The 14,776-nt window shown below is 41.2% G+C and overlaps 1 protein-coding gene across 1 annotated transcript in view; it reads left to right on the top strand.

Moving 5' to 3' along the window:
- Positions 1 to 14,776, top strand: part of CNST (consortin, connexin sorting protein) — a 111,439-nt gene that overhangs the window by 68,990 nt on the left and 27,673 nt on the right. The window contains exons 3-8 of the mRNA XM_080825132.1: positions 958 to 1,163; positions 9,069 to 9,099; positions 11,030 to 11,116; positions 11,578 to 11,692; positions 14,017 to 14,038; positions 14,218 to 14,314. Coding sequence (XP_080681258.1) covers positions 958 to 1,163; positions 9,069 to 9,099; positions 11,030 to 11,116; positions 11,578 to 11,692; positions 14,017 to 14,038; positions 14,218 to 14,314 — 558 coding nt within the window. The remainder of the gene's footprint in view (positions 1 to 957; positions 1,164 to 9,068; positions 9,100 to 11,029; positions 11,117 to 11,577; positions 11,693 to 14,016; positions 14,039 to 14,217; positions 14,315 to 14,776) is intronic.

Genomic DNA, 14,776 nt, shown 5'->3' with positions numbered 1-14,776 from the left:
AAAATATCCTGTTAGAATCTGTAGTCGCTCAAGTTGCAGAATGTTTTACTAGGGAGATGAAGAGCTGACCTCCTGGCTAGAGCAGTGGCTTTCTTTAGAAGGCAGTAAAGACAGTTCCGGGCCCACTCCAGAGAGCTCGCAGGAGGCATCCTCAAACGTGGGACATATGCTGCCTTACTGAGAAAGGGCCGTTCTGAGGCTGATCCCCTAAATGGATGTACAGATGCAGACAGTCTGTTCAAGGTGAATATGCAATTAGAGCAGATGCTGAGATTTCCACGAAGGGTGAAGTTCAAACATGTAGTGATTAAATTTTCAAAATTTGGTACATCACATCAGGAGCTCCAGGCCAAGCATTTATTCATGGATTATTTATTTATTTATTGGCGTTTGTGTTAGTTCGCTTCTTATTACGAAAAAATTTTCCATGGCCATTAGCTCTGGCATCTGAATTCCTGCTACTCTCTTGGGATCCAGAAGTAGTGCTACAGTTATCAGACCAGAGTTTAAAGAGAAGGGTTTAACTTCTTTAGCTGTTTTAGAGGATAAGTGCATTTACCTTGCTGTTTAATTGTATTTTGAGCAAGCCAGGACTTTCAATTACAGCTAATTCATTTTTTCCTTTGTTGACTCAATTTGTGGGCAAGTTTTAACCTGCGTACTTTCCATTGGATCTCTTTTTATTAATACTCTTAATTAAAATTCTGCAAAAATGGTTCACGTGTGTGCTAACAGAAGCAGTCAGATGACGGCACAGTTTAATGAGGACAAAAATCTGTGGTTCTGGGCTTCTTCCCCCCCATATGATTAGCTTTATTTGCAAATTTTTTGCATATTTTTATGTTTTATGTTTTTTATGTTTTTATGCAATTTTATGTTAACAGACAGAATTATTTTAAGGTATTCTGTCAGGATGATACTTCATCCTAATGTAGGCATTTTATTTACTTCTTAAAGGACTTTCTTCAGGAGATGCCACAGCTTTGATGCAAGAAAATACACTCAGTGCGTCCATACCCGCTGTGAGTGATGAAGAGTCTGCGGAAGTAAACGCTAACGATCAACCCGAGGCCCCGAAGCAAGTTCTTCAGTATCTGTTCGCACTTATACGAGGGGAGGTTGAGCAGTTGGATTCCAGGGCACTCCCCCTCTGCCTTCACCAGGTACTTCCAACAAACCCTCCACGGCCCGCCTCCCCACAGTCCTGGGCCCGGGGTTTGGAATCATTGAAAAGACAGTTCTCTGTACTTGATTCTGCCTTACCTGTCACTGGAGAGCCCAGGATGTGATCCTGGGTCAGTGGCTGGTGGGAAATTTAGCATATGGCTACTGGTGGCCACACATTGGCCTTCAGTAATCCATTTGTAGTTCAGACAATCACTGACTTGCTTTATGTAGTGAATATGCTGTGTACAAGTTAAGAATCGGTGCAGCAAGCACTTAGTAAGTACCACCCAGATGCCAAAAACTCTGCTAGACGCTGGGGAAACAAAGATTACGTAACAGAGCATGTGTGTAGGAGAGCCACTGCGGAATAGGAAAAACCCTTGTAGAGATAAATAATGGGAGAAGTCTGTACTAAGTGTGGACAGATATTTAAGGTTCAGCAAAAGCATAGAATGTGTGATTAGCTCTGTTCTGTGGGCATCAGGGGAAAAAAGGATGACTCTTGAGCTGGGTTTTGCGGGGTGTGTAGGCGCTTACTAGATGAACGGAGTGAGCTGGTGCGGGTGGAGAGATCAGCCCCCGCGAAGGCATGGCTGAGATGGTGTTGGAGATTAAGATGGGGAAGAGGTGGGAATTGACATTGGATGGCGGGGGCAGCATCACGGCCCTCCTTGTAGGGACTGGGAGTTTTTAATGGTGGGAATGCCAAATCGAATGTGAATTTTAGAAAAATAACTCTGCTGATGACTGGGAGGGTAAATTAGGAGATGGGGATTCTGAACACCAGGAGGTCTTCTGGACGGTGGTGAGGCAGAGTTTTCACACAACAGCTAATTCAGAAAAATAAGATATGTATGAACCGCAGTTAATTTTTCCTTCAAAATGAAAATAATGAACTAACGGAGAAACGGAGACACCAACCAAGAAATTTCCTTACAGTCATGGGGCCAGAATTTGTTTATTCCATTCATTGCATCTGTTTTTGGAACATCGTGGGAGAAATTTGAATATAGTATATATTAAATAATATTAAATAATATTATATAATAACATTATTATATAATATTGCCCTAATTCCTTGAGACTGGTAACAGAATTAGAGATTTTATAGGACAGTGTCCTTGTTCTTGAGAGAGACGTGCCCACATATTTGGGAATGAAATGACATATAGTGAAGTGTATTATGATATTTTTACTTATCGTTACTTATGATGCTTCAGCAGGAAAAAGTACATAAGAGAGGAAAAGACCAAGAGAGAAAGCAGATTTGGCAAAATGTCAACAATTGACAGATCTAGGTGAAAGGTAAATGGCTGATGATTTTACTCTTCTCTAGACTCTTCTGTAGAATTTCGATAAAAAGTTGAGGAAAAGGACATTTGGAGTAAAGATGGAAATAGCAGATGTAGTCAGATCTTTTCAAGGAGTTTATGTCACTGGGCTGTTGTTGCGTGAGAAAGGTAAGAGGAATGCTATTTTCTACTGGTGTACGATCCTACAGCTGAAGCAGTTCTAGTACATCTAGGCCTGAAGATTGTTTAAATTTTTTTCAGTTTATTTATTTATTAATTTTTCTTTTTTGTAACCTCTACCCCCCACATGGGGCTCAAACTCGCAGCCTCCGGGATCAAGAGTCATGTGCTCTTCTTGTGACCCAGCCAGGCACCCCCTTATTGTCTCAAAGTAAAATTCTGCCCACCCTCCCCAGGCTCCCTCCCACCCGCCCCACCCCCCAGAAACATCAGTTTGCTGAGTCCTGTAGGTCCTGCTTCTTAAATATCTCGGCCATCTGTCCTCCCCTGACAGAGGGGCTTAGAGAGCATGGTGAGGGTTTAAAAGCGGGGGTTTGGGCTCCACCACTAACAATCTAAGTGGCTTTCAGTGTGTTCTGTAACGTGGAGGACCAAATGGAGTAATATGTGCGGAAGCATTTAACATAGTGCTTGGAACACAGTAAGAGCCAAATAAATAGTAAGCATTATGATGGCACCCTCACTGTCACTAATTCAAGGACTGCAGGTGATTCTCAGGTGCACTGTAGCATCACCCCTTAACATATGTGCATGTGTCCCCAACAGCGTGGATACTCCCTGACATTACCTGCAATGCTGGTATCAACCCCAGGAAATGAGATGCTGGTATCAGTATTATTCCACGGACAGCCTGTAGTTCCGTCTCCCTCACGTCGTTCCACAAACATGACTAGTTCTCCCTAATCCAGGATCCCGTGAAGGAGTACACATTGCATTCGGTCATCAGGATTCTTTAGTCTTCTGTAATCCCAAACAGTCCTTGCCTTTTCTGTTTTTTTGTTTTGTTTTGAAACTTACATTGACACTTAAGAAGAACCAAGAATTCTTGTGGAATGCCCCATAATTAGGATTTGTCTGGTTGTTCCTTCATGATTTGATTCAGTCTAAAACACTTTGGACAAGGATTCTGCTTTGGTAACATTCCATGCCTGATTCTCTCTTGAACCCACTCTAGTCTGGCTTTTGTCCCCACACGCCATGAAAATTATGTTCTGAAGGTTGTAAGTGGCCTCCATGTCACATGATCATGCCCGTTCAGTGGTCGGTGCTCAGTTTTCCTCCTGCTGGTGGTGGGAGGAGCTTTGACAAGTTGAGCTTATAGTCCATTTTGAAGCACTTTCTTTATTTGCCTTTGGGACCCTCCCTTCTTGGCATGCTTTATCTGCCTCCATATTTTACTAATTTTTTTAAAGTTTTTTTTTTTTTTTTAAAGAGACACAGAGAGAGACACAGCGAGAGAGGGAACACAAGCAGGGGGAGTGGGAGATGGAGAAGCAGGCCCCCCACCGAGCAGGGAGCCCGATATGGGGCTTGAACCCTTGACGCTGGGATCACAACCCGAGCCGAAGGCAGAGGCCCAACCCACTGAGCCACCCAGGCACCCCTAAAGTTTTGTTTTGTTTTGTCTATTTAAGAGAGAGAGAGAGAGAGCGCGCACAAGCAGAGGGAGAGGGTAAAGCAGGTTCCCTGCTGAGTAGGGAGTCCGATGTGGGACTCGATCCCAGGATCCTGGGATCATGACCAGAGCTGAAGCCACACACTTAAGCCACTGAGCCCCTGATGCGCCCCATATATTTTACTAATCTTTACACATCGGACTCTCCCGTATGCAGTTCTGAACTCTAGGTTTCAATAGGCAGCCTCCTGAGGTATCTGAAGAGCACTTGACACTTAAGATATCTAAAATCCAACTTTGCTTTTTCTCCCAAATCTTCTGCGTCCCTAGTCTTCCCCCTTTTGTTAAACAGCAGTTTCGTCCCTTTAGTTGCTGAGACCAAATGCTTTGAAGTCACCTTTTCTTTCTTTCCCCCCACATCCGGTTCAGTGAGTGCGTGCTGCAGCTCCGTGTGCACGTGTACCCGGAATCTGACCCCTTCTTGCCTCCCTCATTGCCTCCGCCCTGGTGCAGGACTCAGAGCTCACCTGGATTCTTGCAGTGAACTCAGACCTCACCTGGATTCTTGCAGTGAACTCATCACTTTAGAAATCCCCACCCTAACCCTCCCTCTCCCCTTTGTCTTTGTCTTCTACACGGCAGTCATTTCGTGACCCAGAGAAAACGTTAAGTCAGATCCTGTCAGTCCTCTGCTCAGAGCCCTCTGGTGGCTTCTCTTGCTAGTCAGAATTAAAACTAAAATCCTTACAGGGCCTATGAGACCCTGCACGATCTGGGCTGTTACCTCCAAGACTTTAATTCCGAAATGCTCCCTCTTACTCGCTGCTTCCCAGGTCCACTTGCCTCCTGGCAGTTCCTCAGATATACAAGGATGCTCCTACCCGAGGGCCTTTGCTGTCTCCTTTCACCCCTTTCTGAGGAAGCCTCTAGAGGCTGCTCCAAAGCAGAGGGGTTAAACCTGGGAGCAGGAGGGTGTGATATATCAGAAATCAGGGTGCTACCCAGGAGAGGGGTGAAGAGAGTCCGGAGGTGCAGGAATGTTCTAAGATGACAGCTCTGTACCAAGGAGAGAGTCTCCAATTCTGTTTGGAGCAGACCAGAGTAGTCTGGGGAGAAAGTTCTGTATCATTTTCCTATTTCTGAGTATTTGCTGTATCTGAATGTATTGAGGGAAGATATAGACTCTTGGTGGCGTGCTTGGAGTTGTATAAGTGGCAAGTGCATGGAAAACTGTGCCCCCCCCCCCCAAAAAAAAGTGGGGGAAAAGGAAAGGAAAAAGTAACTCCAGGGAAAACAAAAAGTTTTCAGGAAAGGAAGATTAATAGTTTACTATATGGCTTGGCTTACAGTAAGGCAAACATTAAATGTTACCTACCCATTGCTACAGTATAACCATATGGAGTAGGTGAGTGTGGGAGGGTGTGTGTGCGCTGTGTGTTTGTAGGGTTGGGGCCAGGGGAGCAAAAGGCTCAGTCCTCATCTTCTAAAACCCCAGAATCCAGAAATGGCCAAAACAGGCATAATGTTTAGGGATACACAGGTTAAAAGAGAAGGAAACCAGAAGGTCTCTGAGTGCTTGCTCCTGAAGAATGGAGAGAAAGCCAAAAGGGCAGGGCTTTGTGAGCACGTATCACAGGACTGTTGGACTCCTTAAACCACATGCTTACACAATTTTAATGAAAATAAGAACTGAAAGGAGATAGTGATAAATCAAGGATAAGGTGAGAAAAGCATGCTGGTTACAATGGTGGAGGTGGCCACAGAGAGGGATGGATTGCAGTCCCTTTGAAGGAAGAATCCCTAGGACTTGGAATGGCAAGAGAGAGGGAACGAGAGAAGTCTGAGATGGCCAGGAGATGCAGGCTGGGCGAGTGGCAGGTCCATGAACAGAAACGAGGAATTGAAGAGGGAGAGTCCCTTTGGGGACAGTTGTTATTTTTGAAGTGATATTCCATCAGTGAATATGTGCTAAAGGCTGTTGGAAACATGACTACAGTTACATCAGATATGGACTTGTATTTTTAGCTCTTGAAACTCTTGAAGATTCCATTTAGAAATTCTTGCTCTCGGTATGAATCATCTTTCACACACTTAGTTAATACGACTGCAGGTTAGCTCTAAGTATATGACTGAAGTCATAAACTTGGAAGATTTTCATATAGAAGTGGGAAGAAAAACCTCAAGCATGGTACTCTGTGCTCAGTGCGTTTGTACTGAAACTGGTGTCAGACTCCGGCAGGCAGTGGACCCCCTGGGCTCCTCGAAGCCAGTCTCCGTGACTATGGCCAAAAATGAGGCCGTCCTACTTCCCTTCTCTGGTTCCTGGTAAGTAAAAGAAGCCTAGAACCAGAATAACCTGGAAACTGGAAACCTCCACACTGTTGCCCTCCCAAAGTGAACTTCAACTTCCTTCTCCACATGGCCCTGCTCTGAGTCTCGCCCTTGTGGTTCAGACTCAGACTCACAAACCATCTCCAGCATCCGCTGCTCCGTGCTGGCCCCCACACCAGATTCGCACTCCCTCTCTTAATCCTGACAGCAGCCTCGTCTCGCAGAGTCCCGGGTACCACTGTCTCTGTTGTACATATAAGGAAACTGAGGCTTGAGACGTAAAAGGACATGTCCAAGGTCACGTGGCCAGCAGTGGCAAAGCTGGGACCAGAATGCAGTCCGGTTAGTCACCTCCACACCTCACGTCTGTTTCTGCTCTACTGGGCTTCCTCTCAGATTTAGACGTATGGGACGTCAAAGAAAATCCCGTCTGCTCTTGCCCTGCTAGACTGCCCAGGGGCGTGAATTTATTTTCCCCAGCTGCCCTTTCACCTGGACATGCCTGTTGCTTTTGAGGCCTTGGGTCTTGTGACCCTACCTTTATAGTTGCTTTTATGGTATTGGAACCGTCACAGAAATCTGAAAGCTAATTGAAATGTGTATTTCTATACTGCGAGAAAGTCTGGTTTATAGGATCGTGAAGCTTTTTATAAATGACCGTGTGCCAATGGTACACGAATGCAAAAAGGCAACAAGAATGGCTTTGAAGAGCCAGAAATTTAATCTTAATGGGCAACCGGAGACTATATTTGATGTGATGTGTAATAGAGGAACTCGATGCCATGCCATAGACTTTTCACTGGAAGTTGATAAATGAAAAGTTAGTGATTTCTATTAGAAGTGACCCAGCGGTGTGCTGGAGCGCACTACTATAGCTCATGAGAACCATACTCAGTGAGGTCTTTCCTGTTGGTAGCTTGCAATTGGCTGTGATGGAAGCCTTGACAACACAGAAATGAGTGAACACTACAAGTCAGGTTCTCCCCAGTACTCGAGAGCCAGGTGTCAGGCATGTGTCAGCGCACTACTGGTCATAGTACGTGGAATCCTTGTTTTGTAAGTAAAAAAGTGGTTAAATATTGACGATTTGATTCCAGTTGGTACTGTTAGATGGATGAGCTGATGAAAGACAAGCCGAATGTTGAAAGTCAGTTTATCCTTTGCAAAGTCCTCAGAATAGAAAGTAAGTATGTATGGACTCAAGCTTTAGTCTAAAGTATTTTTTTTTTAAGATTTTATTTATTTATTTGACAGAGAGAGAGAGACCATAAGTAGGCAGAGAGGCAGGCGGGGGTGGGATGGGGGGAGGAAGTAGGCTCCCTGCCGAGCATAGAGCCTGATGTGGGGCTTGATCCCAGGACCCTGAGATCATGACCTGAGCCAAGGGCAGAGGCTTAATCTCCTGAGCCACCCAGGTGTCCCAAGCTTTAGGTTAAACTAAAACTTTAGAAAGAGGAGATTGAGTCCACTTGTATTTATTGCTCATGGAAAAATGTTGGAGTTATAATGTAAACTTTAAGCTAGGTAAATATTTTCCTTTAAAATTATGCTGTTTCCACTGTGGGATTTGGGAAAAACCATTCCTTTGTTTTAAAATTTAAATTTGTCCCCCAGTTACCTCATCCCCTCACCCCCTTCCCTCCAGCAGCCCTGTTTGTTTCCTATGATTTAAGAGTCTTCTATGAAAAACGATTCCTTTTTGCTAGATTATAGGCTTGACAAGTACCATATTACTCTTCACATCAGCGGCTAGCTGGGAAACAGAGGCAGGGATCTATAGATGGAGCACCTCTCTTACTAGAGACTTAGTAAGAGTGAAACTGTTCTAAAAGTGTGAATTATTTATATGAAATATTCTAAATATGACAACAGTCTCTGCAAGTATTTCTCAGTGAAATTTTCCAGTGAATACTTTGTTTTGCTGTTGTTCTATTTACAAATGCTGTATCTAAATAAAAATATAAGTTAAAATCCCAAAATGTTCAGAATCAAACAATTTTTCAATTTAAATATGCCTTGGAATGAAGCCGGTAACTGATAAGCCTCGACTGGGGCCAGATCCCCAATCTCTGGACTGCCCCCCACCCCTCCAGTGCCCTTTACCCTGTGCATCATATCGTATGTATTCCAAGCATCATTGCTCAACTCTTAGCACTTGGCCCTGAATTTTCTGAAATATCGAAAGAGAACCAAAAGTCAGTGTCCCGTGAAGTACTTGGTGAAATGCGAATGAGTCTCATGTGACTTCACACATTTTCACTTTTTGATTTACAAGACGGAGTCACTCTTTCACCCCGTTACGCTGTTGTAAGGCCCCGTAGTATTTTCCTCATTCTCTAGAGTTTGTGCTTCTAAACTCTAATGACTCGGTGAAGTTGACTTGGATTTGAAATAGAGCAGGGAGAGAGGGATTGTGACAAAGACCAAAAAATGTGTCCATTTGCTTTGCTTGCGATCAGTGACTTCAGAAATGTGTCCTGTGCCTCCAGTCAGATTTCTTCTCAGCTGGTGTGTGTAGTTCAGAGTTTTCTTAGTCTGATGTCAAAGATTTGGAGAGTGTCGAGGTCTTGAATTGTTCTGTATTTGCCTTTTTATCCAAATGTTAATCTAACTTCCTGTCTTTGTTTGTTTGTTTTTAACAGATAGCAGAGTCCTATTTCCAGGAGGAGGACTGTATCCTTTTCTTAATTACAGGAAGAAATTCATAGGACTCATGGAGAACTGCCCATTTTTTTAAAATTGAGATTTACATACAATAACATATATATATCTGTTGTTTTCGATGGGTATTTCAGTGGTGCACACAGCTTTGTGCACCCATGTACCCACCTCAGAAAGCAAGGTGTAGACAATTTCTTCCACTCCAGAAAATTCTCTAGAACCACCCAAATTTGGCCTTCCATGAAAAATCCCCAATTTTACCACCATCTAAATATTGGTCTGTTTATGAGGGGCAGAAAAAAGCACATTGCTAAAAAATATAATTTGAAAATCTGTTGGGTGTTCTTTCTTTTGAATTAAAACAGAAGCGTAAGTCAAGTGATACTCGTGTGGTAGAGCCTGGGAGCACTTTACACATAGTAGATCTCGTGAGCGTCTTAGTCTAGCTTTCAGCTACAAAAGGAAGACTGAATTCTTCACTTGAACTAAACAGATCAAATGCTGTCAAGTGAGACTGCATATTAGATTTTATACAGGAAACATTTCTTCCTTCAGTTTTCCAGTTGCCCTTTGTAAAAATCACTTCTCTTCTCCAGGGATGGCCCCATAGAGACTCTCTAGAAGAATGTGCCCTAACCGTCTGTGTTTCCCTACTTGTGTGATTTCAGCTCCGTCCTCACCTTGTTGACTTTGTTCTTCATCTCCAAAGAGATTGAGGGAAACACAGTCCTTATCCCGAGCCCTGTCAGATCGGCAGCGGTAACCACCTCAGATGGTGGCAGCTCGTGACTAAGTACGCAGGAGATCTAATTCTGGTGGAAGGGAAGCTAGAACTCTTTTTCTAACCAAATAGTGAGCACAGTGTAGTGTAGTGTAGACCAGCATCCACTTCCGGCAGCGGGGGCAGGGGCTTCATAGTGTGCACACCCATGAGCCTCAGAATCAGAGCTTCTAGAGATCAGACTCAGGAATGTACATTTTTAGCAAGTTTTTCAGATCACTTTTATGTTCAGTAAAGTTTGAGAAACTTTGGTATACTTACGTCACGGGCAGAGGAAAGTGGAATTGCCCCCGCTTCTCCCTGGCCCAGTTTATGATCCCTGGCATAGTTTACGATCCCTGGCCCAGTTTATGATCCCTGGCATAGTTTGAAGACTACAGATGCGAGAGAGAGCTGAGTGTCCAAGGGATCATGGTAAGGGCAGAGAGCTAACCCGCGTTTTCTTCTCTTCCCCTCTTTCTGGGTCAGCATTTAGAACATGGCCCAAAGGAAGGCAGACAGTTGGGCAGCTGACCACGACCTCGTATGCTGCTAACTGTGTGATGCAGATGGAGAAGCAGAACCTTATAGGGAAATCTACAGAAGAGGAGACGTACATAATTACAAAAACCACTCTGGCCGGTTAATTAAATTTTTACCAAAGATCCATATAATGTTGTGCTCTGTCCTTGTTTTGGTTTGCAAACCTTTGGTCTTGTGAGAAAAAAGCATTCAGTGAGGAAAAAGTAGAGAGTCAAGGTGAGTCGAAATCAGGAGCACACGCTTGACTTGACTAGAGGGTAATGTAGTTGCTTGACAGAAAGTAATGTAAGGAGAGGGGAAAAATGGGAAACAGTTAGATTCCAGGATTCCAGGTGGATCCTGTTTGCAACTAAATTCCTCTTAATTGATTCTGCTAGAGATACACTGGCAAGTAGGCATTCCTTGAGCGTTAAAACCCTCTTTTAGTTTCTGTTTTTGACAGAATGGAACCCGAGTAGCTATGGCATCGAAACGTACCTACTCCAAACCAAGGAACCCTAATTTTAAAATATTTAATATTAAATATTTAATTTAGTAGTTGGTAAACTCCAAGTTTCCCAATTTCAAGAGGATATTCTTCCAATATGAGGTTAAATGTAAAGAGTCTGGATTTCTATTTTCCTCAGTTTTTCTGTTCAGATGAGAAAGCAATGAAATTCATTCAGCTTGAACGACTGTATCACGAGAAATTGCTCGCAAATCTCTCTGCCATTCAAGAAGAGTGGGGTAAGTACAGACTTACAAGGGCTGTGCAATTATCAGTAATCTAACACCTTCCTATCTAGAAATTTAACGTATTTGACCTGGTTTTGTAAGTCAGGAAAGAGATGCCTCAACAGTTAAGTTAATGTTGCAAAGAAAGTAACAATTTTACCAGGAGTCTATGTAGTTGTGAGAAAATTTCACTCTGTATTTTGCTCTTTGTACCAATGCCAAGAAAAGAACACAGTTACAACTGTTTGCATTTCTTCCAATCCCTTGGCATGCCCTACTGGTTAATTTTGTCCCTGGGATAATATTTACTCGTATTGAAAAGTAATCACTTAGCCTTTTTTCACTGTGTTAACTTGGGCTGTATGAGAAGATAACTTTGCATGGGGATTTTGACTGGTGGTGCCAATTAACTACTTTTGCCCTCCTAAATATGTTTCATAATATCCAGTAATTAACAAATATTTTAAATTTAGAAACAAAATGGAAAACTGTACAACCACATACAGTTACAACTCTAAGGAATTCAGAAAAAGGATTTAATGGTGAAGATTTTGAACGACTTACTAAGTTTTGCACAACACACCAAGAGTAAGTACATCAGTATTTGTATAGAATGAGTTGAAATAGAGTATTGAAGAAGCACTGAATATTTGAAATTCATGATCCATTTTTTATTTGTTAATGTTTTCAGTGGGAGATATTAAAACAGATAAAGTGATTAGTGTTTATCTGATTGGCTTTTATCATAGTTTCTGAGAACTCAGTAAAAGTTGAACTTTACGTAAGTTCAAAACACCTAATCAGAAATTTAAATTTTTTTTTTTTTTTTTTTTTTTGTTAATTTATTTTGACAGAGAGAGATCACAAGTAGGCAGAGAGGCAGGCAGAGAGAGAAGGGGAAGCAGGCTCCCCGCTGAGCAGAGAGCCCAATGCGGGGCCGGATCCCAGGACCCCGAGACCATGACCTGAGCCGAAGGCAGAGGCCTCAACCCACCGAGCCACCCAGGCGCCCCTAATCAGAAATTTTAAATACAACTTTTAATTTTGATCTCTTTTTGGTTGCGAGATTAGATGATTGAAATGGGAAAAAAAATGTGTATTAGAATTTTTTTTTGTAGTTATTTGCCAGTATTTGTATGTTGTAGCCAAAACACATCTGTAAGACTTGTCTGATGGTGGGAAGCAGAAACAGTGCAATTTTTAACCAAAATACTGCAGAACGAAAGGTACATTTACCAGATAAAATTTTTTTTTACATTTACCAGATTATTTTAAATTGCTTGATTTGTATCAAAGATTGGGATTTTTAAAACTAAATCATAGTAATAATAAAGCACTTAAATATATTTTTTTAATCATTATTCTAAGACTCAGAAATCTGCAGGTGAGGTTACATGATAGTGTTTAAACTAGTGATGTTTAATTAAACGAGATTTCTGAGATGTACAAGAATCCTCGATACAGACACTGCAAGATTCCATCCTGTGGATAACTTTTTCTCCTTTTCCTCCAGAATCACAAAGAGTAAATGAAAACTCTTACTTGTCAATAATGAAACAGACCCACGTAGTGGACAATTGCATTAGGCTCTGATTATTTTGGAGACCAGCCTTTGAAGAACCTTTGTAGATTCAGAAATGATGTTCATTCACCTCTCATGTTGACAGTTTTCTGCTGTTGATTTGAACCTTGGAAACAATGTTTTTAGGGACTCTGCATTATAACCTAATTTCTCAGCATGTTAAATTAACTTTAAACTTCTCAGAGTTTTAAAATCATGGAATGTTTTACAATAGATAAGGAACACTGTGTTCTTTCAAAATACTCAGTATATAGACACTTTCCCTGCCTTTCCCATGGAATTAATCATTTTTTAATGTGTTACAGATGTTTTAATCATTTGAAAACAAGTATTTACTTAATATAATATGACATGGCATTTTTATGCTTCAAATTCGGATAATCCCCCCAAATTATTATTCCTAAATTTTTTATTATAAAAAATAATTTTGAATTCTACATACATTAAAGCACAGAAGCTCAGTGAAGGTTTTATATACATATAAATGTCTATGTAACTACCACTCTGACCAAGACACAGAGCAGCACAGCCCCTCAGAATGCTCCCTCAGCACCCACCCCCAAAATTACCACTAAGTTCTGTAACAGTGCATTTGCCTGTTCTGTAATTCTTAAAAATCTGATCATACAGAATGGAGATTTCTGTATTAACTGCTTTTGCCCATCATTTTGCTATGTCTGTGTTACATGTTGTTGCATGTAATGGTAATTTGCCCGGTTTTATTCCTTCCTGTATGGATTCACTGTAGGACTGTATAGCAATTTATTTGTCCATGATATTGTTAATAAACATTCAGATTGTTTCTGGTTTTTGAGTATTATGAATCAAGTGACTATAAATATTTTCGTGCATGCCTTTTCTGTGGACATATGTATTCTGTCATCTTTGATATTTCTCTAAAACATAGAATATTTAGAATATTTAAAAATTCCCTTTTTTGCTACCTGTTCCCACAGATAATGCCAATAAAATTATCTCCCATCATAAACTACTTCAGACTATAAAGATGTAAACTGAAATTTTAAAAATATGTGTGTGAAATACACTTTACATTATCAGCAAAATGTTAACATTTTTTTTTCCGGATCTCAGCATTTACCCCAAAGAAGGGGGTTTTCAGTAGTAATTGACTAGCTAAGGAGCTAACACGAGAGAGCTGCCCTTTGAACTGTGTGAACCAGCGATGTTTCAGCACTGGGAATGTTCTGTGCTAATATTAGAATCCAGAGAAGCTATAATTTATTTTTACAGCCATTTCAGTGACATTTGTTTGGAAACATATTGCTGCTGTAATTTTTTAAAAATCTTTTTTTTCTCTTTTTTTCTACAGTCCTCTTTTCTCCAAACCTAAGGTAAGAGACCTGTCTCCTTGAAAGTATTTTATGGGAAGAAATGTTAAGAGTCACATGTCTGTTGTATGGACTATTTCAGGAAATAATGAAACCTTTCTCAGAGTATTTTCAGTTTTCTAACTTAACACAACAGTTTCCCCCAAAGTGTGTTTTTTGTTTTGTTTTGTTTCACTTTTTAGATAACAGCTGTAGAAAAGCCTCTGGGAAGGAAATGCTTTACGCAGTTAATAGTTTCTGAGGACCCAAAGGACAGAGGAGCCACAGCCAAAGAACCGGGTATGTTTTTACCATAGAGAAGAAAGTAAGAGATACCTGCTTCTCAGATTTTACAAGTGTTACATTTACAAGTATTAATTACAAGTATTATTATGTTAAATGTACAAGTGTTACAATTTGTGGATTTACCTTTTTTTTTTTTTTTTGCATATACCTTTCCTACCAGACAAATTGCAAACTGAGATTCTTTTTATATTGTGTAACCCTATTTTTAGAAAACTGGTAGTAGGAATTATAACATCTAACTTCTTATAAAAACATACAGTTATTTCCATGTTTTCAGGAGACAGTTATATCTATCTGACAGAATATGACAAAGCTGCACAAAAATGCTCTGAAACAGCATTGGTTTTGGTGTAGGTTCAGATGCCCTTTTCTGTTGAAAAACCAACAGTTACTATACATGGACTTTACCAAAATGTGTGCTGTAAATCTAGATACTTAAGAGCTCTGTTTCTTGGT

Source organism: Martes martes (assembly GCF_963455335.1).
Source record: "Martes martes genome assembly, chromosome: 15".
In the NCBI taxonomy this organism is placed as follows: Eukaryota; Metazoa; Chordata; class Mammalia; order Carnivora; family Mustelidae; genus Martes; species Martes martes.
Note: the sequence above shows the minus strand (reverse complement) of the source record. Positions and strands in the feature narration are given on the sequence as shown.